This window comes from Sorex araneus, chromosome 2 (assembly GCF_027595985.1).
Source record: "Sorex araneus isolate mSorAra2 chromosome 2, mSorAra2.pri, whole genome shotgun sequence".
In the NCBI taxonomy this organism is placed as follows: domain Eukaryota; kingdom Metazoa; phylum Chordata; class Mammalia; order Eulipotyphla; family Soricidae; genus Sorex; species Sorex araneus.
The window spans coordinates 59,341,374-59,369,002 of record NC_073303.1 but is presented as its reverse complement, the minus strand read 5'-3'; the positions used below and the strand labels follow the sequence as shown (position 1 = coordinate 59,369,002).

The 27,629-nt window shown below is 44.9% G+C and overlaps 1 protein-coding gene and 1 non-coding gene across 2 annotated transcripts in view; one reads left to right on the top strand and one right to left on the bottom strand.

Annotated features, from left to right (window-relative positions):
- Nucleotides 1-27,629, bottom strand: part of RUNX1T1 (RUNX1 partner transcriptional co-repressor 1) — a 171,725-nt gene that overhangs the window by 33,593 nt on the left and 110,503 nt on the right. The window contains 4 exon segments of the mRNA XM_055124995.1: nucleotides 5,944-6,145; nucleotides 7,097-7,182; nucleotides 13,543-13,793; nucleotides 27,349-27,530. Coding sequence (XP_054980970.1) covers nucleotides 5,944-6,145; nucleotides 7,097-7,182; nucleotides 13,543-13,793; nucleotides 27,349-27,530 — 721 coding nt within the window.
- LOC129402752 (U5 spliceosomal RNA) lies at nucleotides 791-906 on the top strand. Its single transcript, XR_008628798.1, has one exon. It is a non-coding gene; the product is annotated as a U5 spliceosomal RNA (small nuclear RNA).

The following is a 27,629-nucleotide window of genomic DNA, read 5'->3' as shown; positions in this document are numbered from 1 at the left end:
TGATTTAGGGTTCTAAGGCACAATCTCCCCGCTTTCTTAGTTTCTCTATCAGCCACCTAAAAACCACTTATTTACTTTCAGGAAATATCCTAAGGACAGACTAGGATTTCAACATCGTGAGAGCCAAGAGTAAACAGCAACTCCTATACCACTGTTCTCTGAAGTTCCTTCCGAACCAGCATCCTTCCCGAGAAAGACCTCAGCCTTCCCAGCCCTCTCTTGTCTGACTCCCATCAGCAGAGATGGCGCCTTCCGGGTTGAAAACTTTAACTGGAGTCATGCGACATGTGCTCCAGTTTTCCATTCGGCATCATGTTTGAGAAAGTCACCCTTGCTGTGTGTAGCTGTATCACCTAATTGCTCTTTATTACTGAATAGTATTCTCCTAGATCACAAGGTATTTATTCATGTGTTGATGAACAAACACATTCTGAGTTTTTTCCCAGTTTGCGGCTATGATGAACAAAGCTGCTATAAACATTTAAAAATTCTTTTAAATTTAAGGGGCTGGAGAGATAGTAGAGTGGCTAGGATGGCTGCCTTGCACATGGCTGACCCAGCTTTGATCCTGGCACCCCATATGGTCCCCCAAGCTCTGGGAGGAGAGATCCCTAAGCACAAGGCCAGCCCTGAGCATGGCCGGGTGCGACCCCAAAATAAACAATCTTTTCTTACTTAAAAAACTAAAATACCCTTCGAGATCAATCATTGCTCATATCATACAGATTCTATGACAGGCTCTACACCCATTAACTCATTTAATGAACAACTATGAAATACTTATTATCACATACTCTGGTTTCTCTTCAGATCACAAAAATCTTTCACCTTTTACTAAAGAGTCCCATGGAGAGGAACAATTCTGAGTTTTTACCCAGTTTTTTGAGGCCTTGCTTCTTCAGTGCTAATAAAAAAAAAAAAACTTATTACCACCATTCCCAATTATGAAGAGGATTAAATGTCACAGGTCAGGGGCTAGAGGATAGCACAGTGGGAAGGGTGTTTGCCTTGCACGTGGCCAACCCAAGTTCAATTCCCAGCATCCCATATGGTCCCATGAGCACCGCCAGAAGCAATTCCTGAGTGCAGAGCCAGGAGTAACCCCTGCTTATCGTTGGGTGTGACCCAAAAAGAATAGGAAAAAAAAAAAAAGCCACAGGTCACAAAAACAAGGAAAACCCTAGGGTTCAGATTCAAACAATCTGCACAGGGCCCAAAACTTTAAAACTTTAAATTTTATTTGAGGTTTCCTGAAGATCTGGACAATAATGAAGTTTCTAAGATTCAGTTATTTGACAATCACAGAATGAGCAATTATGAGGAATTTAATTTCTCTTTGACTCTATTTAGGGCAGAAGATAAACTGAACAAAGTCATTAAATTTAAAGCTACTCATGATTAATGATTTTTTTATTCAGTCAAAACAAACATAAAATCTCAGCTGATATTTCTCTTTCTGAAAAGAGTTCAACCTTGACCAAAATATAGATGAAGAATGTAGTGAATTTTATCTTATCACAACATTCGAATATTAATCTAACATATTAACTAATGCTCACATTTTAGCCCAATCCCTCAAGCTCTTTTAACGTCTTAAAGGCATCATTAGACAGTTCCTTTTAATACCCTCTCCTGAAAAATTACCCTCTCCTGGAGAAAGAAAGAGAAAAAACACAAAAGCAAGATGAACAAACAATGATTGTGGAAGTTGTAAGCAGTAAGAATGGAGCCCAAAGGAAAAGAAAATACCAGGGGGCAAGCAAGAGATATAAACAGCACACTAAGAAGTAGCACATGAAGTCAGAGAGGAGCAAAGGCCAGGGACCAGATAAACATCTAGAACATTCACACCAACCGCCACCGAACCTTCCTGTGTGCAGACAGAAGGCTGTACCCGCACTGTGACAGCCCCATGGCTGTGGCATTAGCAGACCCTCCAGTGAAGAGCCCGACATGGCAAGACTTAGTGGGGGAGCAAGACCTGCTTTGGAAACAGAGGCAACTGTTTTTCAAAACTGGCTCTTTCCGTGTTTGTCCAGATTTGGATATCTGCGCTTTTTCCTGAAAAGGAAGTGGGTGGTGACAATAAAGATCTGTGTCTCAATGAAAACTTTGATTTGGGGAATTCTTCAACGCACGGGCACACAATAGTAAAAAACCCGTGTTACCTCACAAAACGCAGAAAGACATAAATATTTAAATAAATAATCTGCCCATAAAAGGTATGATATAGAGGGCCTGAGTGATAGTACAGCGAGTAGGGCATTAGCCTGGCATGCAGCCATCCTGGGTTGGACCCCCAGCACCCCATATCGCCAGGAGTGATCCCTGAGTGCAGAGCCAGGAGCAAGTCCTGAGCACTGCTGGGTGTGGCCTCAAACCCAAAATAAAAATATTTCTACAAGGGTGGGGTAGAAGTATTTCATTTTATAAATAACACCAATCATTTTCTACTGAAAGGATGGACTCATTTAACTTAATTTTAAAAGTTTAAGAGGCTACTCAAGATAGCCTTTAATATCTGGGGAAATCCTAGAGTTGAAGCAGTAATGGCTCAATGATGTGGTCTTACTAAGCCTTCAAAAATGACTTTAACTTATGGGCCAGAGTGATAGTACAGTGAATAAGGCATTTTTGCCTTGCATGTAGCCAATCTGGGTTTGATCCTTAGCGTCCCATATGGTCCTCAAATATTGCCAGGAGTAATCCCTGAGCACAGAGCCAGAAGTAACCCGAGTATAGCCGGGTGTGGCCCATAAACAAACCAGGAAAAGACTTTAAACCATGGTTATATTTCAAAAGTGAGAATGGAAATGAGTTTAACAGGGAAGGCACTGGAGAGTACTGATGGTGAGGCATAAGAGGAGACTGGGTTCAATCTCCAGGAACTCATACAGTCCTTAGGAGTAACCCTAAGGAGAGAGAGGAATGAAGAGCTAGGAAGAAGCCTTTAGCACTGCCAGGTTTGGCCCCCAAAGCAAAATAAAACAGAAACTTAAAAAAAAAAAAAGTTGCAAGCTCCTTTGTGCAGTGTTCAAATAAATTAAAAATACTTATGATGTATATATGACTCAACACTGTCCGAGTGTCCAAGGGGGCCATGTAACTAGGGCCGTACCAGAAACACTTGCTTGGAGCTAAAGATACAGTCTGTGGCGCTATTCTGAAGCTCGACCCCAGACAGTTCTTTAAGAACTGAGAATTGGGGGGTTGGAGCTATAGCACAGAGGATAGTGCGTTTGCCTTGCATGCGGCCGACCCAGCATCCCATATAATCCCCTGAGCACCGCCAGGAGTAATTCCTGAGTGCAGAGCCAGGAGTAACCCCTGTGCATCACCGGGTGACCCAAAAAGAAAAAAAGAAAAAGAAAAAGAACTGAGAACTGGGAGGACCCGCTCCTCCTCCCCTCCAGAACATGAATTGGGAGAATCAGGCTAAGAGAAGCACATATGAGGTAACCGTAGAGTATAGGAATCTGCATATCTTTTAGAAGCTAGGGTGCTGCTGTAGAGGCAGGTTGGGGAAAGAGGGGTAAGGAAGCTGGGGACACTGGTGGCAGGAAATGCACACTGGTGAAGGGACGGGTGGTGGAACACTGTACGACTAAAATCCAATTTTAAACAACTTTGTCACTGTGTACCTCACAATGATTTAACAAAAAATTAAATTTTAAAATAATAAAATAAAAAGCCAAACTGCATGCATGTACACACACACACACACACACACAAACTTTTCCACCCCACCTCCAAAACCCCCATTCACTGTACACATCACATTCACCCCAAAGTCCTATGAAGAGAACCTCAGAAAAACATAAACCATAAATAACCACGGTCCCTGTTGACAAAGCACCTGATCTCTTAGAGTTCAGTCCCACTTTTCGAATCTACTGTGAAAGCCATAATAAATATAAAATAAGCACTGGGTGCTACATCTTCCATTTAGCCCTCCCTGCCCTCCTGATGGTTCTCTCCAAAGTTGGTATGCTAACTTCAGAGGAACTAAACTTCTGTGACTCAAAAGAACATTACGGTTTAATGTTCTGGACAAATGCTTATAGCCTTAATACATAAATATATATATATGTGTGTGTGTGTGTGTGTGTATAATTATAACTCTAATATCTACAAAATAATCATGTATATAGAACCTACAAAGACTTAAGTCAAAGCAGCTGCTCAATTTTACCCAAATTATGAATCCAACAATAATCATTAAAAGCATTACTATATAGAGACTCTTAAGAATTTTTAAAAACCAAGCTTATTTTCTGGGCTAATAATAGGGAAACCACATCTGTCTTCCTGCAGGGCTGGAAAGATGTAACAGGGGTAAGACATTTACCTGGCATGAGGCCACCCTGTGAGATCCCCAGCAACACAGAGGCACCATCACACTCCCCCCTTTGGGGTCCCCCGAAAGCACCATCAGGAGTAAGCCCTGAGCAGAGCCAGGTGGATATATACCACCACTTCACCCCATCCCACACTCCCCCTATGTCAGTCTTCCTGGAGAACATGAGACATCTGTACTAGTGGTGACTACAAAAGTGTCTTATGAGGCCGAAACGATAGCACAGCAGGTAGGGCCTTACACGTGGCCAACCTGGGTTCAATTCCCAGCATCCCATAGGGTCCCCCAAGCACCGCCAGGAGTAATTCCTGAGTGCAGAGCCAGGAGTAACCCGAGCATCACCTGGTATGACCCAAAAATCCCGTGTGCGTGACTAGCATACAGGATTCGCTGTTGATTTTTGAAACTGGACTTTTCCCACAGGCAGCAATGCTAACTCTGTCCACTTAGGACCTGAATGCAGTGGCCACCAGTATCTCCGCACTCGCTCTCTCCTCGCCTACTCCCTCCACTAGATCAAAAGTAGCTCCCGAGAAGCCGGCCAGCATTTCCTTCCCTTACTCTGCCGGAAGACAGCCCAGCGGCCCTCCAGGAGAATGAACAGTCAGGAAGTGCGCTAAGCAGAGCAGACCGAACTGGGTGTTTCTACTTCCAAATTCCCAATTTGTATTTCACTCGGTTACAAGTATTCCCTTTCTTTATTCTAGTATGCCGTCATTAGTAACCAAGTTTTGTTCACAAGAAGGAAAATCTTTTTTAAAGTTGTGTAATAATGTGATATGATAGTATTATTAGAAATCAATAATGGTACAGAGCAAACTTAGACCTATTTTCACTGTTTGCCTTAAGGGAAACTGATCGATAAACCTTTCAATCTGCGTGAGTGCAGGGGCACTGTGCATTGGGTAGGGGGCTTCCCTCTACACAGCTGACCCAAGCTCAATTCCCAGCACCCCATCCAGTCTGAGGAGTCTGATAGGAGTGAGCCCTCAATGCAGAGTCTAGAGTAAGCCCTGAGCACTGCAGGGTGTAGCCCCCACACCCCCCCAAATAAAACAAAACAAAACAAAACAAAAAAAGGAAAAGAAAGAAGAAGCATTACAAAACAAGACTATTAAAAACCAGACAATACACGGCTCTGCATGCAGTGCTCACACCGGTGACTGAAGCAGAATTTCCCAGACAACTTGGCAAACGTGCAGAAACCCTGGACCTTCTCCCACGGGGTTGCTACATTTCTGTGTCCTACGTGGGGGAAACGTCGGTTAGGGGAAGGAGTGAAGGACTCTTCTCTAAAGGAGCACGCTTCATGACACATGTGAAAGCCTGGTCCCCTTCTGAAATTCTGCCGTAATCCCAACCCAAGAAAATGAAAACAGGTTCTCGGGGGCCACCTCCACCCCCCCCCCCAGTCACCTGCTTCCCAACCAGACACGGAAGACACATGAGAAGACTCATATGACGTTTACCGCCCTACAGTTCCCGGCACGACCTCTGTACAGACTCGACAAGGGAAGTTAAAAACGAAAACGGCCTCAATGGCTGAAGCAGCAGCTCCTCTCTCCGCACATCTGAGGAAACGCTACCTAGTGCCACGGGGTCGGGGTTGACGGGACTCTGCTGTCTGGAGTGGCTGCTGCTGCTGCCGCCGCCCTTTTTCAAGTCCTCTGCATCACTGTACCGCCGGATCCAGTAATTCAGTTCCTCCCGGTCCGCTTCCTGACATCGCCTCAACACAGTGAGAGATCGCCGTGTCTTCTCGACCATGTCCATGATGCAGTTCAACAGCTGTGAGGAGGAAACGGGGGCAAAGGGAGGAGCTAATCAGTCATCACTTGCAGACTCTAGTGAGGAGACAACTTAATCAGAGGACAGTGAAAGATTTTTTTTTTTTTTGGGGGGTGGTAGTCGGTTTGGTGTAGACCTGACAGTCCTCTTGGGACCATATTCAGATTCAGGGTCCACCAACCAACTGCCTAAACTCCAGAATACTCTTCCTGGCCCAGAAGATAGTGATTTGCTACCAAAAGCTCCAATTCCCTATTTGGAAAGGCTGAGGAGGGCGGGGAAGAGAGTGGACAGGGATGGAGCCAGAGCTTCACACGCCCGTGGCCACCCCTTAGCGTGTCTCCATCCCCGCATCAGGGCTCACTTGGATGACTGTTTTCTGTGATAAAAACATTTTTCTTATTGGCTGTGAGACCAATTTAGACATCATATTCATGACAACACAGCGGGTAGGCTGTTTGCCTTGCACGTGGCCGACCCAGGTTCGATTCCTCTGTCCCTCTTGGAGAGCCCGGCAAGCTCCCCGTGGCGTATTCGATATGCCAAAAACAGTAACAACAAGTCTCATACTGGAGACGTTACTGGTTCCCGCTCAAGCAAATTGTCAAACAACGGGTCGAGACAGTGCTACACTGCTACATTCTACTTCAAACATTTTTGCTCATTTGGGGCATCGAAGAGGTAGCTCACTGGAATGCATGCTCTCCTGGAGAACTGAATTCAATTCTTTGTACCTCACCCCCTCAGAACACTCCCAAGTACATACCCATACCCCCCACCCAACACACCACAAAATAACACAAATTTTTGTACTTATATTTTTTCAAGCAGAAAGCACGAGGTTTTCAAACATCCCCCACCCCCCCAGCCCCAAGCTTTCATTTTATTACATGATCTCCCTCTGGTCATTTTCAAAATCACTCTTGACCTAAATGGTTACTGGCGTCTTACATGGTCAAGATGTTTCCATTCCTCTGCCCATTCTCTGTCTGTCAGTCTGTGATCAATCATTTCTTCTTGACGTGTGCCATGCAACCCTACAGAGGCAGAGAAGAAGGTTGAACGACCTTAAAAGCAGACAATACACAATCCATATGCACATATGCACTTAGCGAACTCAACGCAGAGAAGGGATTCAACTTTGAAGGAAGACATGAGTCAGCTCAATCAGGATTACCTAATGGGACCCTCACCACACGGGAACACGTTAGCGGCACAAGGGATTTTAGAGGCCATCTAGTCAAATCCATCTTCTATTTTCCAGTTAGTAATGTTTTCTATAAATGTACCCAATAAAAATGCTTATTTCACTGGTGAAGGGATGGGTATTCGAGCATTGTATAACTGAGATTTAAACCTGAAAACTTTGTAACTTTGTAACTTTCCACAATAAAAAATTAAAAAAAAAATGCTTATTTCATTTCAGCCCAGAGAGAGCCTTCTTCCACACATGTAAAAGCAGCACGAGACACCAAACTCAGTTCCCCAGACATCATCACCTAAGTGAAAGGGACAAATATGTTCAAACTCCTACTAAAGACAAGCACCCACATCAGACAATACGCACTTTCAAAGTATGCCTTTCCTGCCTTAAAAATAAAGGCATATACCGGGGCTATGGGCTGGAGCGATAGCACAGCAGGTGGGGCGTTTGCCTTGCATGCGTCCCACCTGGGTTCGATTCCTCCATCCCTCTCAAAGAGCCCGGAAAGCTACCGGACATATTTGATATGCCAAAAACAGTAACAACAAGTCTCACTTGGAAACGTTACTGGTGCCCGCTTGAGTAAATCGATGAGCAATGGGATGACAGTGACTGGGGCTAGAATGCTAGTGCAGTGTAGGGCATTTGCCTTACATGCGACCAATCTGGGTTTCAATCCCTGGCAATTAAGGTGCTCCCTGAGGCCAGAGGAGTGAACCCTGAGCACAGAGCAAGGAATAAGCTCTGAGCACAGCTGGGTGTGTCCCCCACCCTACAAAAATGACATACAAATTGTTTTACGTGACAAAGGCGTGTTTCTCTAAAACAAAGCAGTATAAATCTCCCCACATTTCAGGCTAGCATACCGAGCACAGGGCGATTATGAATGCCTCCAGAGGAAACCGGGCCATGAATCAACAGGCTGAACAAATGCTTTGAGTGTGCAGGCGCCAGCCTGGTCCCCTGCCACGCGGGGCCTGAGCACTGCCGGGCGCAACCCCAGCCATGGAGCCCGGAGCAGGCCTGGGAAGTGCTGGTTGTGGTCCCCAAACCAAAGAGAATCTTGGACAAAGGGTTGGGATAATGTGAAAGTGACAGAGACTCATAAAATTTATCCAAAAATAAATCAGACACCTTCTATCTTCCTTAAAGAGTCAACCTGGTGCACCTTGTTCTGTTGTTATTGGTTTGGGGAGCACGGGGCAGTGCTCAGGACTAATCCTGGCAGGATGTAGGAGAGCAGATGCTATATGGAGAGCCAGCGATCAAATCCTGGTGGGTCATATGTGAGGAAATCACGTCACCCACCGTGCTGTCTGTCTGGCAGGACACAACACATCTTATTTTGGATAAACGTCATAAATCCAACTCCCTGACCCCAAAATGAAATGGTAACTTGGAACCTGGAAACCATGAGAATGCTCATTAGAATACCATACAAAAGTAACTAGTGACTGCTTCTCGGGAGACCCACAATCTAAGGAGCGCGGGCAGCTGCGTGCGATGCCATCGAACAGAAACTAAGTGTGTCTCACCGGGAGGTTAAAGCCAAGGCTCCTGCCACACCCCCTGGGGATGCGCTTCTCTCAGGCACTCATCGTGGAGGGAAACCCCTTTTGTCCAGTTGCAGAGGCGAGGCAGTGAGAGGCTGTTCCTTCAGGCTGCCACCTCCTCAGTCACTCTGGACTTACTAAGTCTGGAATGGTTGTGCCTCGCAACACCTACAGCTCTTGCCTAACGTTGCTATGTAGGAGTTAATAGATAACAGGACTTAGAAAATACTGTGTCCTGGAAGCTTGCCATGTGTGTGGGGGGTGGGGGACAGGCAGTTAGGAGAGAGATGGGACCACTAACACTAAGACAATGATGGTTGGAAATAGTTGAGAATGGTATGCTGAAAGTAGATACAGGGATATACATAATAAACGAGAGAGTGAGTTAGAGAGAGAGGGGAGAGAGAAAGGAAAGGAGTGAGGGGGGAGAGAGGGAGGGGAAGAGGGAGGGGGAGAGAGAGGGAAGGAGTGAGGGAGGGAGAGAGAAAGGGGAAGAAGGAGGAAGGAGAGAGAGGAAAGGAGTGATGGAGGGAGGGAGGGGGAGAGAGGGGAAGAGAGAGAGGGAGGGGAGGAGAAGGGAGAAAGAGAAGGGGAGAGAAGGAGCAGGAGAAAGAGGGAAAGAGGAAATGAAGAGGGGGGAAGGGGAAAGAGAAGGGGAGAGGGGGAGAGAGGGAGGGGAGAGAGGAGGAGGGAGAAAGAGCAGAAGAGAGGGAGGAGAGAGAGAGGAAGAGAGGGAGGGGAGAGAGGGGAATGGAGAAAGAGTGAGAGAGAGAGGGAGGAGAGAGAGGGAGAGGGAGAGGGAGAAAGAGCAGAAGAGAGGGAGGAGAGAGAGGAAGAGAGGGAGGGGAGAGAGGGGGAATGGAGAAAGAGAGAGAGAGAGAGAGGAGAGAAAGGGAGGAGAAAGAGAGAGGGAGGGGAGAGAGAGGGGGGAGGGAGAAAGAGGGGGGAGAGAGAGAGGGAGAGAGAGAGAGGGCGTCTGCCATAGAGGCAGACTGGGAGGCATGAGAGAAACTGGGCATCAGTGGCGGGAAATGTGTACTAGTGAAGAGACCAGGTTTGGGAACAGTGTCTGACTAAAACCCAACCCTGAACAACCCTGTAACTGTATCTCAGGATGATTCAATTAAAAAAAAGAAAGAAAGAAGATACAGCGTCTGATTTTGGTCGAATCTGAATGGCTAGAGGCTTGTTCTTCCAGCCCCTGGTCTCCCTCGAACATTATCTCACTTCTCTGTTTCTTGCTTTCCTGTTCTCATTCTCGCCGTCACATCTAAGTAATTTTCAATTAAAAAAAAAAAAAACTGAGTGGTTTGAAACCCCTTCTCTTAGCTGACTTAGAACAAGGAGTCACATGACTAATCGTAAAACCATGAGATATTATTTAATATATAATTGATAGAAATGAACAAATACTTCTAATGGCACTTTCTCAGACTAAGCAAGAAGCAAAGCTTAAAACACTTTGTACCATCCTGTCCAATTAGAACATATCCTGAGGTGTATTTTAAAAGTTAAAATTGTCAATGCCACCTATTGGTTAAAATGTAAAATTGCAAATGTTTTTATAATTTGCATAACAGAAAAGACACTGGGTAAAAGTAATATTTAGTTATTGCTCTGTTTGTTGTGACTGTTTCAAATTGAAATGTTTGCAAATATGTAATTTTTGTTGACTTATTGGTTGCTGTGTTTCAAAGAAAAAGCATTACCACTGTAATGAGTCATCACAGAAAACAACCAGAGGAGATATAAATGTGGTGGGGACTTTCTTGATGGAGGCATTTTATTATCTGCCTTTATGGGCCGAGAAAGTACGGAAGACTCAAGAGTTTCGAAAATTCAGCAAATTAAGTCAATCATGCTTTGAGCTCGAACACCTGGAATAATATTAATGAGCAACAGGACGCCTGCGGCTAATGGGAATTCCAGCATTTGTGGAACAGTGCTAAGCTTCATCGCATTTTCCAACAAAGGAACATTAAAAATATGTTGGAGACCAAGTGCTCGGTTAAAAAAAATAGAGAAATTACTTGCTGCTTTTGAACTCTGAAGGGCATTAGAGTCAAATCTTTAAGAGAGGGAAAAACCTTTCTTACATTTCTTACATTTATTAATTTCTCAATTTCAGATACTTAAATAATCATTACCACACAATATTTATTCATATTGATTAGACCAGAGCGGCGTACTATAAGAAAACAGCTGATAATCATTAAAATGCATTTTCATTCATGTGAAATCTGATACTAAGGTTGACTCTTACCGGTTCTTAACTAGGTGAAAACTCAAGTTTACTTGTAAACTAATGTTGCTCGTTAAGTTTCTATTAAAATTTTCTGGTGAGTATAGGTCACCTCTATATAAGGATTTATAAATCATACCAAATTAAGTATACCTTTATGAGAATTTTTATTTTCTCAAAATGGCAGGCTGATGTAAACCACAATTTGTTATTCAGGCATTACAATTTCATTTTACATAAATATACACTAAATTCCGCTGACTTTAGGGAGGGTTAAGTAGTTTCACATATTTATAAAGATTAGCACTATTAGCTTTACAAGCTAATATAATTAAAAGGTAAGGAACACAGTCTGAAGGAAAAAAAAAATCACATCAGACCATTGGGTCGAGATGTAGTTCATAATGGGGCATTATACATTACTAGATGAAAACAATCATTGCACACAAGCATGATTACTTCCTTGCTGATTAGCACACTAATATTTCATGAAACATCACTTGAGGCCTAAGAAATAGACCACTTCCTAGTACCTACAAAATGGGATCTCTTGAATTGGTCTTACAATGATCCTATGACTACAATTCCATTTGGAAATGAGCGATCATGATTTTGAGGTACTAAGTCATAAATAAATGGCAAGGCTTTTGCTTGGGGTGGTGGGGGGCTATTATCACATGCAATCTGAGGGTCACAGTATCAATCCATAGTGAGAAAGAACCATCATGTTGTCCGAGCTCTTCAATAACCTCGGTTAACATGAGAGTACACACTATCGTCCTAACCATTTGTCTGGCACACTACACAGGTGTGGGAAGGAGCACTGTGGGTAGAGAACTACTTCAGCGTCTCACAACCAAAATGTGCACTGCCCTCTCCCCTTACCCTAAGAACCTCCCACCATCTGATTTCCAAATACGGGGCAGATTATACATAGAAAAGCAAAGTGATCCCCAGCATGGCAATCCTCTTTGCCCGTAACCTAGCTGGAAATGTAACATACACGAGTGCTCACAGCACTAACTTTTGCTACGGTCATGAAAACCTTTGTCCAAGACCAGAGCGATAGTACAGTGGATAGCGTGTTTGCCTTGCACAGTCAAGCCGGCTGCCAACATTGGCAACACACACAGCCCCTGAGTACAGCCAGGAGTGATCCCTGAGTGCAGAACCAGAAGTAAACCCTGAGCATTGCTGGGTGTGGCCCCAAAATAAAAAATAAAACAACATAACAGAAGGAAAATAAAAAAAACACCACTGTCCAGGGTCAGAGAGAAATTCCATGGGTTAAGGCCTCTCTGCCTTGCAGTAGACCTGGTTTGAATCCCCCCCAGGCCTGTGTATGTCAAAGGGTCACTAAAGCAGGTGTAGCCCCTGAGCACTGCAAGATGTGGCCCAAAATGCAAAACAACAGCAACAAAAATCTCAGTTCCCGGGTCTTTGAGCAGCAGGTAACTGATTACCAACATTGCCACAGTTCCGCATCTCAGAGGACATGCATAGTCTTCCATTGGAACTTAATGGTCTCCTGTTGCTCGTACCCTAACTCACCAAAATATCTACCAACCACCAGCTACAAGACAACAGGAGTCCTTCTGGTGGGTGACAAGGACACGAGAGATGGAAAAGGAAGCAAGGCTGACCGTCGGGCCTTTTAAAGTCTGTGTTCATCAAACACCAGGCGCCGTGGAGACTGACGTACCCAAACTTACCTTGTTTCTCTTCCCTCTCACTTTCCGGTGTGGACATTTGTTCTCTAGAAGGCAGTATCTCCTAGTTGCTTTACTTGGAGAGTTTTATGCAAAAATAAGCTATGAACGCATGCTAATGAGGACAACCCAGCCTATTCCTTCTTTGGTATTCTGATCTTTGACATAAAATCGTCCAATTTAATCCACTGCAATGTCTAGTTAAAAAAAAAAGGGGGGGGGAGGGCCATCATTCCTCAAAGAACATATGTTAAGTCACACATGTCATGCCATGCCATATTTTTCAAATATAGAATATCATAGACTGGAAAAATCCAAATGAACTGTGTGACTGTCTAAAAGAAAATGACATAACAAGTCCAAGAAACTTCCTCAAGTCGCTCATGGCAGGCAGTCTACACAGAAAAATCTCACATTACACATAATTGAACCAAAATTCACATTGTGTCGGTTAATAGGCTGCGCGTCCGTGAATTCAGATGCCCCTCTCCGAAAATCCTTAACCTGGCGCCAAAAAGAATCCCAGGAATGATTCGAGAGGAGAGTTAAAGAGCATCCGAACAGTGACCCAAGTTTTCTCATGAGGACAGAAACAGAGAAAGAGAATGCTGACCCCCTTAGAGAGTTGACGCTCGAGTCTCGCAGTGAGGCTCCCAGTCCCGGGAGCAGGGGGCGCGTGGTGGGCTTACCCAGAGGTCTGTTTCTGTCCCTGAGGTCTCTGTGGCTGGGGTGTCGGTAGGAGTCCCTGTAGTGGTGGGCAATGGCCATATCATCCAAACGGTAATGCTGAGGTGGAGGGGGGGTGGGGTGAGGCAGGCCGTTGGGCTGGTAGGACAAGCCGTTATTTGGACTGTACCGCTGGCCTGGGCTGATAGTGCACGGTCGCTTGCTTGGATGTTCTGAGTGCAAAGGCTCTCTGTCAAAGCCGTTTTCTTTGGTTCTGCGGGGAGGGGGAGAGAAAGAGGTTGCTTGATCATGTACTCGGAAACCAGCACATTTCAGATATTTGCTTTGGAACTCGCCATAGAAACGGATTCTATGCCCTTATTTTACCAGCTATTTTTTTAAACTCATCTTCCCAGGAGACCTGAGAGAATTTGCTCCGACCCATCCTGCAGTTTAATCAAACACAAGACCACACACAGAAGAAAACATTCCCCTTCTCATGAAGGAAGCCAACACCTTGTCCACCGAAAACTCACAAGGTTTGGTCATAAGTGAGAGGAAACACCAATGTCTCTGTAGGTATCATGTCTGTCCAGGGGCTGGAAAGACCGTACAGTGAGATCCCACCTGGGATGCAGCCAATTGCCATTCAAACCGCAGCACTGCATACGGACCCCTGAGCACACAATCAGGAGTAACTCCTGAGCAGTGCTAAGTCTGGTTTCCCGACCCCGAAACAATCACATTAACAAGAAGAACAACAGGAAGCAAAAATCCATTGTTGTCTAAAGGAAAATATTCACTTCTGAGCAAATTACTCTAGCACTGATCTTGTTTTTTGTTTTATTTATTTGTTTATTTATTTATCTTAAGAAAGGCTCAACAATGGGGGCTGGAGCAATAGCACAGCAGGTAGGGCATTCACCTTGCACGTGGCCAACCCAGGTTCAATTCCCAGCATCCCGTATGGTCCCCTGAGCACCGCCAGGAGTGATTCCTGAGTGCAAAGCCAGGAGCAAGCAACCCCTGAGCATCACCAAGTGTGACACAAAAAGGAAAAAAAAAAAAAAGGCCCAACAGATAGCCCAGAATTACTACTCTCAAATTATTCGGGGTCATCAATTCCATCCTTCAACCTGGCATTCTACCTTTCATGTGAGAACATCCACGGATGTGTTGTCTGCTAATACAGCCACATGTGGTTATTCAACTCTATGCATAAGGTCATTAGAATTAAATCAAGTTTCCAAGTTAGTTCTTCAGTAGTAACAGCCTCAGTCCAGTGCTCAATTGTGACCCCTGGCCACGTGCCATGGTCAGGACTGTCCAGAGAACATTTCCGCCATTGTGGAAAGAGCTAAAGCACTAACCAAGCCACACTCATGCACTGAGGCTATGCAACATCTGGGAGTGTGACATTATCTCAGGTCACCAGCCGCTACACAGAGTGAGCTGAAACCAGACACAGCATCTTGGGTCAGGAAAGGGAAATCAGTGGTGCAGTGCTTGCCCCTGGCATACTGGAGGCCTTGGGTTCGATTACCAGCACTGGTAAAAAACAAGAAAGAAAAATCCACCACAGGAGAAGATCGCTGTGAGTATTCAAGCTGCAGCCGAAGCATCTCACTGAAAGACTGAATGTTGAGGAAGCGCGTTCCAGAGATCTCGGGTGAGAGACCGCTATAAGACACTTCAGTAAGATGGGCAGGCCGTGACCACACTTGACTTCCAGAAGGAATACCCACCCACATCCTCTGCAGCGGTACCTAAGGACTCTCCGACCCGAGGAACTAAATAAGGATTTTCTGCCTTAGCAGATCTCCTCTGCTAAAGACAGAAGGTACTGGCACACGGAGAACTGTGGAAACCTGCAGAACAGAATGTGACATAAATGTGTGCCCAGGACATGCTGGAAAGGAGTGCAGGGACAGGCGGAGATCAGAGCTGATGGCAGGGCGTGGTCCCCACAGGAATGGGGTCAGAAGCTTCTAAACTTCCTCTCACGAAGTACGGCATGTCTGCACCGAAACACACTGACTCCATACCTATTGATCATTGGTATCCGACTGAAATGTTGCTATCACTCAGACATTACCTAAATGCACAGCTTTACAATTATTTTTTAAGTGAGAGGAAATCGATTGATCTTGTAAGAGTGGATCTACATCATTTGAACCTGTATTTTCAAATCCTATACATTTCTGAATAAGACACGTCAACATTCAATGCACATTACCAGCATAAATCGCTTGGAAAAGACCAGACCGAAGACTATTAGCAGTGATGAACAGAGTGCTGACCCAGCACCTACCGTAGTGGCAGTGTGGTGTGGTAGAAAGAGCACTGGACTGAGACCCAAGAGCCCTGAGATCTAGGCCTGGCTCTTCCACGACTAGCTCTGTGACTTTGGGCAAGCCACTTAACCTCTCTGGACCTGTTTGCTCAACTGTAAAATGAAAGGGTTGGACTAGATCAGTGCTCTTCAAGCTGTGCCACTTGAAGTGCTCAAGGGATTCTGCAGGCAATGAACTTTTCCTCCAGACAGTCATGACTCAGAGGGCCACAGAAACCCATTTATTAGGATCTGGTTTACAAATTCGGGTTCCACTGAGGGTTCATTGTAAAAGAAAACAGCTGTTAAGTTGGAAAACCCCTGGACCAGCTGATTTTGAAGGCCCCTGCTAGTCTGAAAACTCTGGAATGCAATCATGCTTAATCCATAAATGTCAGATTCAACACTGACTGAGGATCCCCTGGCCAAACTATACCTAAGTCAACCAACACTCTGGTCAGAAGGAAGCTGCTCCGCTCCTTTCTCAGAAATGCAGTTGGTTTTTAATGTGAACATGTAAAAAGAGCTTCTAACAACTCAATAGTAGCCCTTGGGACACTTGTTAAAAGCTAAACATCATAGATTCTACTGCGTCGAACTGCTTCCAACTTACTAATTTTGTCTATAAGAACATACACTATTAGAAAAATTGTTCGAATTCTCGGTGATCAGATGTCATATCTTTACTGACTTATCTGTCCTCTGGAAAAAAATATTTCGGTGATCAGGGTTCCAGCTTCCCTCCCCGCCCCGAGCAGAGCTCCCAGCGGCCGATGACCACCGGAGCATAGCCACAGCCATGCTCAAGGCCCCTCTCCACATGTTCGGACAAGCCTCACGCATGAAGATACCGGCAGAGGAACCCAGGTGTGTGTAATCCCATCAACGGCCAACATCCAGAGACTTAAAAGCAAGCTTCCAGAAGCGATATTGATATCTTATAACATACTTCTCCCTCTGGGAGAAACTAGCAAGCCTGAGAGTTTCCTGCCCACATGGGACAGCCTTGTAAGCTTCTCATGGTGTATTCATATGCTAAAGCCAGTAGTAACAAGCTGGATCTCATTCTGCTGACCCTGAAAGAGCCTCCAATGTGGCATCTTTGGGAAGGCCACACTGGAGAGAGGCTTCTCAAATCTCAGGGCTAGGATGAATGGAGACATTACTGAGCCTGCTTGATTCTATTATTATGCAGAGGGTGGGGCACAAAAGTCATCTTCTCTCTAAAACAAGGACAACAATGTCCTCTGTTGCAAGACAATGTCCATCCTAACATTTCTATCAGGCTCCTGCTGTCTTGTCCACCACTGCCTTAGCTACTGACTGCATAAAGCTCACAGGAGTTATATTTTGACAGCAAAGCATTCAAACATTTACACATTGCCGTTATGGCCCCAGGAATATAACAGAGAGGTTTCCCTGGTGCTTCCTGAAGTTACCCATGTCTACTGACAAGACCAAACCAACTCAAAGAATGCACATCCCCAGAAGTTAACACGTTTAAGGACTTGCCACTGGTCCTGTACTTGCTAGAAACACCTACAGCTATATTGCCTCCTATGGAACAGGGGACAAAGGTCAAAGGCCTTGGGCCCCTATGTGGTGTGAGGCATCTAAACCACTTAAAATGGATTTGACAGGAAATCAGGATGGAGGGAATGGAAGTTGGGGTTAGTGGTGGAGGGATGAGGATAAACACTAGAAATCTGAAACCTATGGTAAACAGCCAGTAAAACATAGTGCATAAATTTTTTATCAAAACCTCTTTTTTATTATTTATTTATTTTTTATTTTTGGCTTTTGGGGTCACACCCAGCAATGCTCAGGGCTGACTCCTGGCTCTGCACTCAGGAAGCACTCCTGGCAGTGCTCGGGATGCCGGGAATCGAACCCAGGTTGACCGCATGCAGGGCAAATGCCCTACCCGCTGTACTATCACTTCAGCCCCTATTGTTATTCTTATTAATGAATCACTCTAAGATACAGTTACAGACTGACAAACTTTCATGATTACGTTTCAGTCATGCGATGATCGATTACCCATCCCTCCACCTATGCAGTTTGTTAGAAAAGATGAAATCATGAAATCTGCATAGAAGTGGATGGACATGGAGAGTGTCATGCTAACAGAAATGAGTCAGAGAGAGAGGGAAAGGCATAGAATGACTGCACTCATTTGTGGGATATAAAGGAACGTAACAGGAGACTAACACCTAAGGACAGCAGAGATAAGGGCCAGGTGGATCACTCCATGGCTTGGAAGCTGATCTCACGTGCTTGGGGAGACGGCAGCTGGGCTACAGGAGGGATCACTAAGTTAATAATGGTTAGAGGGCTCGCTCAGGGTGCGAGATGCATGCTGTAATTTTTTTTTTTAAATAATGAAAAAAAATAACTGCTGGCTAGAACTACAGTGCAGAAGGTAGGGCACTCGCCCTGCACGCGGCTGACCTGTGCTCCTGAGCCTCACCAGGAATGACCCCTGAGTGCAGAGCCAGGAGTAAGTCCTGACCACTGCTGGCTAGGGCCCAGAAACTTAAAAATAAGTAAAATGTAAGTGGGGACAGGATGAATATCAGAACTGAGTGCTAGGAAAGCAAATTTGTATGGCACAGGCAACTTGATGATGACAAGAAAAAAAACTTAAAAATTTGAGTCCATCCAAATTCCAAAACCAAAATGGTATACCTTAGGTCCTCTCTTGTCCACGTTTCCACAGGGACTTAAAAACAGAACATGACCAAACTGACCTCATGCTATGCCCTATATTGTCAATTTGTCACCGTCTACCCAGCCACCCCAGTTAAAACTCAGAAGTGGGGACTGGAGCGATAGCACAGCAGGTAGGGAGTTTGCCTTGCATGCGGCCAACCCAGGTTCGATTCCCAGCATCCCATATGGTCCCCTGAGCACGGCCAGGGGTAATTCCTGAGTGCAGAGCCAGGAGTAACCCCTGTGCATTGCTGGGTGTGACCCAAAAAGCAAAAAAAAAAACCCTCAGAAATGACTGCATAACTAACTTTCTTCTCCAAACCAAGCCCTCCAGTTAGTCTCTCTCTAAGCATCTCGCCACTGGCCTTCATTGTCAGCATCTCAGCCGTACATGGCCAGTGGTGATTCCGTGACACAGTCACAGCTGACTGATTAGTTCGTTTGCTTTAGAAGATTAGACATGATACCTTGGGAGTGACAATTCTATTAAGAAGACCCCAAAAACTCGAAGTTAGCATGAAATACAACTTTCATCCCGGTAAGAATTGCACTCAAGTCTTTCATGGAAGGACCAGCCTGGATGAGAAAGCTGGGCAGAAGGGGAGCTGCCCACTCTGTCAAGCTTTCCACAGCATAGTTTAGTCCAAGGCCTCTTCAGGACCTGGGTGAGCTGGGGGAATCTAGTACGGATTCCACAGCTTTCCGCTAGCTCTGAGGCGCGTATCTGGAGCGAAGTGGGTCACAGGTTCCCTGTTGCCTTATAAAATGCAGCCAAGGGGCTGAAGCGATAGCACAGCAGGTAGGTCATTTGCCTTGCACGAGGCCGACCCAGGTTCAATTCCCAGCATCCCATAGGGTCCCCTGAGCACCGCCTGGAGTAATTCCTGAGTGCAAAGCCAGGAGTAACCCCTGTGCATCGCCAGGTGTGAACCAAAAAGAAACACACACACACACACACACACACACACACACACACACATAAAAAAAAAAAACACAAATAAAATGCAACCAAATCCTTCACGGCAGTCCTCAGTGGTTTCTGAGTTTTTCTATCATCCTGGAAGAAGCAGGCTAACTTGGTGGGAGAAGAACAGAAGGATGGAAGGCACGAGACCATCAAATTGGCCTCTAAATCGCACTCAATTGCTTCATCAGCAACGCTGACATAGGCCCTCAGGTCCTGAGCAGAAACTACAGCAATCAGCGTTCACGACTCCATGCACAGTTCCAGGACCCGGGTTCCAGGGAGGTTCATGGAGCCGAAGGGCTGCTCCCCTGGAGAGAGCCTCGCCTTGGCAGCTCCTGGCCACCCCAACAGTAGGATTTCAACTCTGTGTGCTGTCGGCCACTGGTCCGACACCTAGACTTTTTATCAGAGCTTTCATTCTGGTCAGTAGATCAAGCCGTGATAGTTGGTTCCTGGGCTATTTGGGCCCATTCTTATTCTTGGAGGCATTTCACAGATTCATTTCAAAATATTTCTCTTGGTATTTCACAGGTGCATTTCAGAATGTTTGTCAAGAATCAAACGCTGGAGCTCACACATGCAAGGCCAAGTGCTCTACCACCGAGCTACTGCCCTGGCCTTACAGATAAATATTTTAAAACAGAAAAGCAAGAGAGTGAGCAAGAAACCGAGGACTCTGGGAAAGAAACCACTGTATACTACTGGAAATATGTGCATCAGGTTTCATTTTATGGATCTGTTTATTCAAGCAGTGTTTTATGGCTGAGACATGGGGGGCTAGGGAGGTGGGGAAGGGTATTATTTTATCTTAGATTTTCTCTATGTTTTGTGGTTTGTTTATTTGAGTAGTATTTTTTTTTTCTTTTTGGGTCACACCTGGCATTGCACAGGGGTTCCTCCTGGCTCTGCACTTAGGAATTACTCCTGGCGATGCTCAAGGGGACCCTATGGGATGCTGGGAATTGAACCCGGTCAGCCGCGTGCAAGGCAAATGCCCTACCCACTGTACTCTCTCCAGCCCCTCAAGTAGTATTTTATGGTTACGTGTGGGGAGTGTAAGTGTTGTGCATCTCTCTGTCTGTGTGATGTTTCACTTTGCGTTTTTCGTTTGTTTGTTTTTCAGATGGCCGGAAAATGTACTCACTATCCTGCCTCTAGCGGAAATTCCAAAATGAGTTAAACATGATGTCCTGCCCCCTTCCCAACACCTCCCTACGGTTATCATTTAGTAACAGTTTAAATTCTTTGGGGGCAGTGTGCAGCCAAAATATCTTGTACCTGTAAATTAACTGTAAATATAAGACCTCTATATTTCTCACCTTGAACTCATGCCATAAAAACATGGTTAAAATAGTATCAGGAGAGAAAAGGTCACTCCCACATGTAAGCTGGTTTCAAGTTTCTGCTATTTGCTGACTATAAAAACCCAGGAGACTTCTCACTTCTGTTGGCCTCAGTGTTTTCATCTGCAAAATGGGCATCGGGCGTGGATGACTCTCAGAGTTCCTAGGACAAGTATCTGAAGAATGTATGCAAAAGAGACTAACAAATATTCAGCAATCAATAAAGTAATCAAAACACTTTTATTTCAAAGCGGGGTCACTCAGAGTTGGTGGTAGAGAATCAAGACTTGCAAAAGGTGATACTCTCAGCAGAGTATCACCGGTACCTCTTGGAAGCCTCGTGGACTCAGACACATTATCCAGCGTGCCTACACCTCTAGTCAGGGAGTAAGTGCTCTGCGTCAGTATGCAAATTATTTAGCACAGGACCAACACATTTTAAATGCTCTGTAAATAGTAATCACATAAATATTTATGTGAATATAAATATTCATTCAAATAGTAGATTCTGCTCTAGCCTGTGAAGTCTGAATAAAGCCATGGCATATCAGTACCAGAAGGTCAGAGAGATAATATTCGAGGATAAGGCACTTGCCTTGTACATGGCCCACCTGGCTTCGAACCCCGGCATCACCTATGGTCCTTTGAGATGACCAGAAGTAATCCCTCAGAGTAAGCCCTGAACACTACCAGCGATGTCCCCCTCACACCCCCGCCCTGAAAAAAAAATACAGTTGTTTTTTTTAAAGGAGCAGAGCAGTCAATCTCAGATTACAAATGAGGGATGAAAAAATTTCAGCCTGAGTAGGGTGTAGGAGAGCAGGAAGAAATACAGCTGGCAAGTTCATGGAGTGAACCCAACCCTTCTGACCATCAAGCCTTCAGCATCTTCTAGCGTATTCTTTAAGCCAGGATACCAGACTGACCTCGATCTTTTCGTCATTGAAAAAAGACTTGATGAAAAAAAACAGATGGTGTGCAAGACTTAACCTGTAACAACATGTTAATAATCTCTTATACAAGAGCTTAATGGCTCCAGGGTGAGATACAACAATCTTCACACACTTTCTTTGAAGGAAAATTTTTTTGATCACGTCTAGCAAATTAATTATAACAAGCAATACAAAATAAATCATGGAGAAGATACTATTGGGGGAAGCTTGGATGGTGGTTGGGAAAATTGGAAATAATGGTGGTAGGGAGGCATGATGGTGGCAGGGTTGATGATGGAAGACTGAACGTAATAAATTACTGTGAACAACTTTATAAAAATCACTGTATCACTGTCATCCCATTGCTCATCGATTTGCTCGAGCGGGCACCAGTAACGTCTCCATTGTGAGACTTGTTGTTACTACTTTTGGCATATCAAATATGCCATGGGGAGCTTGCCAGGCTCTGCCGTGCGGGCGCAATACTCTCGGTAGCTTGCCGGGCTCTCTGAGAGGGGTGGAGGAATCGAACCCGGGTCGGCCGCGTGCAAGGCAAAAGCCCTACCCCTATGCTATCGCTCCAGCCCTTTATATAAAAAATTATTTTTTTGTAATTAAAAAAAAACCTAGCTGGTGAAAACTAGGTGGCAGGGGAATGGGTAAGTGAGTTGGGCAGGTGGGAGCGTCGAGAATCAGACCCATACAGAGACGTCTCGCTAACCCCTCCAATTCCACAATGCTGTAAAGCAATGACAAATCAATACCAAACCAAATTAAAAAGACTCATGAAATCCCAGAATCTAGCACTACTGCATTTACCCACTTGAGCAATTATAGTAAAGCAAAAGATGAGGAAAGGCGTAGGCGGATAAACCAATTTTTAGTTGAGCTTTCCTTATTTAAACTCTACACCGAAAAATACACTTGTGTGCCAGTTCAAGATTCCAGGTATGTAAAAATGCTGGTTTCTCCACTAGGAAGCTTTGTGACTTCAGCCAAGTTTGCTTTGTTGGGGGTCACACCCTGCAGTGCTCAGGGCTTACTCCTGGCTCTGTGCTCAGGGGTCACTCCTGGAAGTGCTCAGGGGACCATACGGGGTGCCAAGGATGAAACCTGGGTCAGCCACATGCAAGGCAATTGCCTGACCCACTGTACACACGCTCTAGCCCGCAGTGAAGTTCTTTAGCTTTAGTTTTTCAAACATAAATAGGTTTGGCTTAATGGAACCATAAGATTCCTTTTTGTTGATAAATTACATAATTCTAAAGCTTAAGCAAAAGCTTTTAGAAAAATGCTTAATTATCTTGAGGAGGAAATGCATAATTATAAAGCTATGTGTGGCTTTTGTAATAAAAATGCATTAAACAGAGTGATTCGAAATAATGAGACCACATGTATGTGTGCATGAGTATATGTATGTATGAAGCACTTAATACCAACCATTTGGAAATAGTGGGTGGGCAGCGTTACCCAGACAGAAACCAATGATTCAGCTTGATTTCCAAAGCAAGAAACATTTTCAGAGTCAGAAAGGCAGCTTCACAGGGGAAATACAACATGAGAGACAGATCATAACACGGAGCTGTGCTATCAAAGCTAGGAGAAAAGAAGCCAGCCGCCACAACTTTTGTTCCCTCAACAATTTTCAAGCATTCTGCAGTCTCCAAGAAGTGCAGTGCTGTCTAGGTATGGGCAGAGTCAAAAGCTCTGAAGTCCTGTCCGCAGCCTTCCCGGAGCTCACTTCTCATTTAAGCTGATTCCCAAATAAGGCTGAATGCCCCTTTCTGCCTCTTTCTTCACAAAATGGGAAAATAAAGAGCAAATGATTACCTGCTAATAAGTAACAAGTCAGAATTCTCTTATTTTCCTGCTTCTGGGACACAGGAAGCAACTACTCCAAACTTGGATTCTACAATACTCTGCCACAATCCCACAAATTTGGTCTAGTTGCTGAGGGATTCACCTCAGAACTAATTTGAAGAGTAGAATAAATATCACTGTTCTGGGGCGGGGGGGGGGGGGGGACAACAGGAGGAGGGGAGATAATTCACAGACTTGCCCAGAATATTTGTTTCTCTGCAAATAATAATGAATTTTTTTAAAGGAAAGGGGTGGGGGGAACCACATAACTAGTGAAAATCATATTTAAGGGCAAGAAGGATACATTTGCCCAACTCCTTCCCTGGGAGAATGATGAATGCTACTTAGCAGATTCAATCAGCAAATCGTCATCGAATTTAAGCCCCCAAAGTTGTAAACAAAATATAGAACGCTCTATTGTTCGTGACATGTCAAGAACAAATTACCAAAATGTGTTTTCTCCTCAGGTGTCAGTTTTTCCCTCTTTCAGTGACGGATGGTTCCCAGTGTTATTACAGAAACAGATTGATCTTTTTAATGAGCCAGTTTAATAGACTCCAAAATCTCACCGTGGCAGCTCATCCGTGTCAGACCATATGCACCAACAAAACGTTCAGTAAAACAAAAAAAAAAAAAAAAGAAAGAAAGAAAGAAAGAAGAAGCAGCAGCAGCAGCTCTGCTGTCAGACAGCTCTGTGCTCTATAAAATTTCATATATAAGATATGGGTACACAGATAAATAACCAGAGGAGAAAAATGCATATGCAAACAAGATGCAGAAAATATATTTTAAAAATATTGCAGAGGCCCCTATTTTCTTGGCTCTGATCATATTCCCACTAGATACAAAAGTATTTACACAACTTTCCTTACCCTGCCTCCTAATTCTAAAGAAATACACTTGCCATCTTTCCATTATAACACACACCTCAGGGTTCCACCTGAAAAAGAACGTTCTCTCCAAGAGCAACTGTTTGAATTCTGACTCCAGTAACTTGCCTGTTAGAGTCAAAGGAAGACCAAGACAGGCGACTTTTTTTTTTTTTTTTTTGCTTTTTGGGTCACACCCGGCCATGCTCAGGAGTTACTCCTGCTTCATGCACTCAGGGATTACTCCTGGCGGTGCTCAGGGGACCACATGGAATGCTGGGAATCAAACCCAGGTCTGCGTTGTGCAAGGCAAATGCCCTACCCGCTCTGCTATCACTCCAGCCCCAAGACAGGCGACCTTTTTTTTTTTTTTTTTGGTTTTTGGTTTTTGGGTCACACCCGGCGATGCACAGGGGTTACTCCTGGCTCTTCACTCAGGAATTACCCCTGGCGGTGCTCAGGGGACCATATGGGATGCTGGGATTAGAACCCGGGTCGGCCGCGTGCAAGGCAAACACCCTACCCACTGTGCTATCACTCCAGCCCCTTTTTAAGGAGAACTCTATTTGATCAAGTGCAAACAAGAAAGCACACACAACCACTGGTCATCCAAACAAAAATGCTGCATATCTGTGCAATTTAATTATGGAGCTTCCAAATCAATACCAGATCAGCATTGTCCAAAGCAATTCAAACAAAACAAACAAACAAAAACCAAAAAAAAACCCCAAAACACTAGAGAAGAAACAGGGAAGAAAAGGCCAGGGGTATAGAGAAACGCAGGACACGTTTTCCTTGGGTCTGTTCTGATTACTTTGCAGTTAGGTCCAGAAGTGATTTCCAGTTTTCCCTAGAGGATCATCTTTACAGCTATCATCAAATATTAAAACTTTGTCCTTGTTGCCCTCTTCCAACCCAAATAGATGCTCTTCTTCCCAATTTTTCAATTAGTTTCCCTAGCTCCATTATCACTTTGCCTGTCAAAAGGAAGCTGAAATTTCTCCATAACTGTGCATACTGTTCTGATTTCCTGCAGAGTGAATGGATTAGCAGCAGAGGGGAACATACAGAGGGATCAGCTAGCCTGGACCGAGTCTTGGTTTTCTGCATCATGTGAATGTGAAACTGGACACCTGGATTCAAGAATTCCCTTTCAAAGTTAATGTGCTAAATGCTGAAATCTAACCAAAGAAATGTGATTTGCACAACTCAAAAATGTAGAATCTTCCTCGACAAGTAGTGGTGGTTCTACAGTGTGGCAAAAGTTAAAGAAATTTTTAAACTTTGCTTCAGGATTTTAAACTATTAGTGGTCCTATATCAAGAGGGAGGAAACAAAGTCAGAGATTATAACAAGAAAAAAACCTGCTTAACAGAAGATTGTGTAATAACTGCATGTAAACTGGCTGGCTTTAAATAGCATATTTATTTGGGAAGCTGCTTATAATAGATTTAAAGGTAGCAAAGTCAGTCACAGAGATGCCTCTGACCAGCTCCAAGATTTGTAAGTGCCTATGAATTTGCAACATAATCCTGTCAGTTGATTCTGCAGGGTGGTTACATTCACCCAGTAACAGATAACGGAAAACCAGAAAAAGGGACAAATGAGACAAATAAAGCTTTGAATACTGCACCATTTTTAAGATTGGCCATATCTTCAAGATATTACACAAAATACTGCCAATAAGCGTTTGCATTTCCACATTAGAAAATAATTAAAAAAGATAAAGAATTCAGGGAAATTATTGTAAGAAAGTTTGAAGAACACACTGTGAGAAACTCCATTATGGGTTTTAAGGGTTTTAAGCTGATATTTTTCAAAATATCAGCTTGAAGCATCAGACATGACGGCAGCCCTACTTGGAATACTCAGCATCACTTACAGTGCCCGGGTACTGCCAGGGGTCACTCTTGAGTTGAGCCAGCAACAGTCCCTGAGTATGGCAGTGGGGAAAGGGGGAGTGCAAGCAGGAAGACACCCCCCATGCCTTACCCGCCCCACCCCAAACACACACAAATAGAAGTATCAGCCTGAGAACAGAGTGACTATTAGAATAAATGTGGCTACTAAAATTTATCTGCCAAATGCCATCTACTAGCCAGCCCCATCACTTAACTCTTATCTTTACTGAGATAAGCTGGGTACTTAGATTGTTTCCTTGGGTCATAAAAATCCAAATGAAAGAGCTACCACCTCATTTTTGAGTGACACAGGAACCCTGGGTTTTAAAATCCTGCCTTGAGGGGCTGGAGAGACAGTACAGCAGGCAGGTGCTTGCCTTGCATGAGGCGGATCCGGTTTTGATACCTGGCACTATATATGGTCCATGGAGCCCACCAGGAGCAAGCCCTGAGCACAGAGCCAGGAGTCAGCCCTGCGCACGCATCCAGGAACAAGCCCTGAGTATCCAGGTGTGACCCTCCCAATGTACAAAACCAAACAAAGTAAAATCATGCTCTAAGCCAAGTTGAAACAGCAAACTTTCGAAGGCCAAAGGATCCCTGTGTGGCTGGATTTGAAGTCTATGTAAGTAGGAAGATTTCAGTGGCGACTCTGAGCCTGAGACGTGCCCGTGGCACTTGGCCCACGTGACAATCACCCAACCTCACCATTTCCTTGAGTATCAAAAATGGGCCCAAAGATGAGGCAGCACTCGAGCCCCCGATGGGCGTCGCTGACCAACCACCCCCTCCCCCCACCAGCGGCCACTCTAGCTCGCCGCCCTCTTCCCAGCGAAGGGGGCAGCCATGAGTGATGCCCCGCAGCCCGTCCTGGGACACGGGTGTGCGGGATGCGGCCACCCTGCCCCCTCACCTGTCTGGAGTTCGCCTCTTCCCGTTTTCGTTCACGTCGAGAAGCAGCTCTGAGGAGTCAACAGGTGAGGTGGTGCTGGCATCCAGAAGCAGCTGTTCATGCTGGGCGAGGTACTGGGCAGGGTTCTGCTTGGCCAGCCTGGCGCAGTGCAGGAGCTCGCGCTGCAGCAGGGGCAGGTTGGCCTAGGGGGGCACGACAGGAAGGACAAGATGCCTCGTCAGGCCCCAGGATGCCCTCAAGGATGCCCTCGAGGATGCCCTCCAAGGATGCCCTCCAGGCTG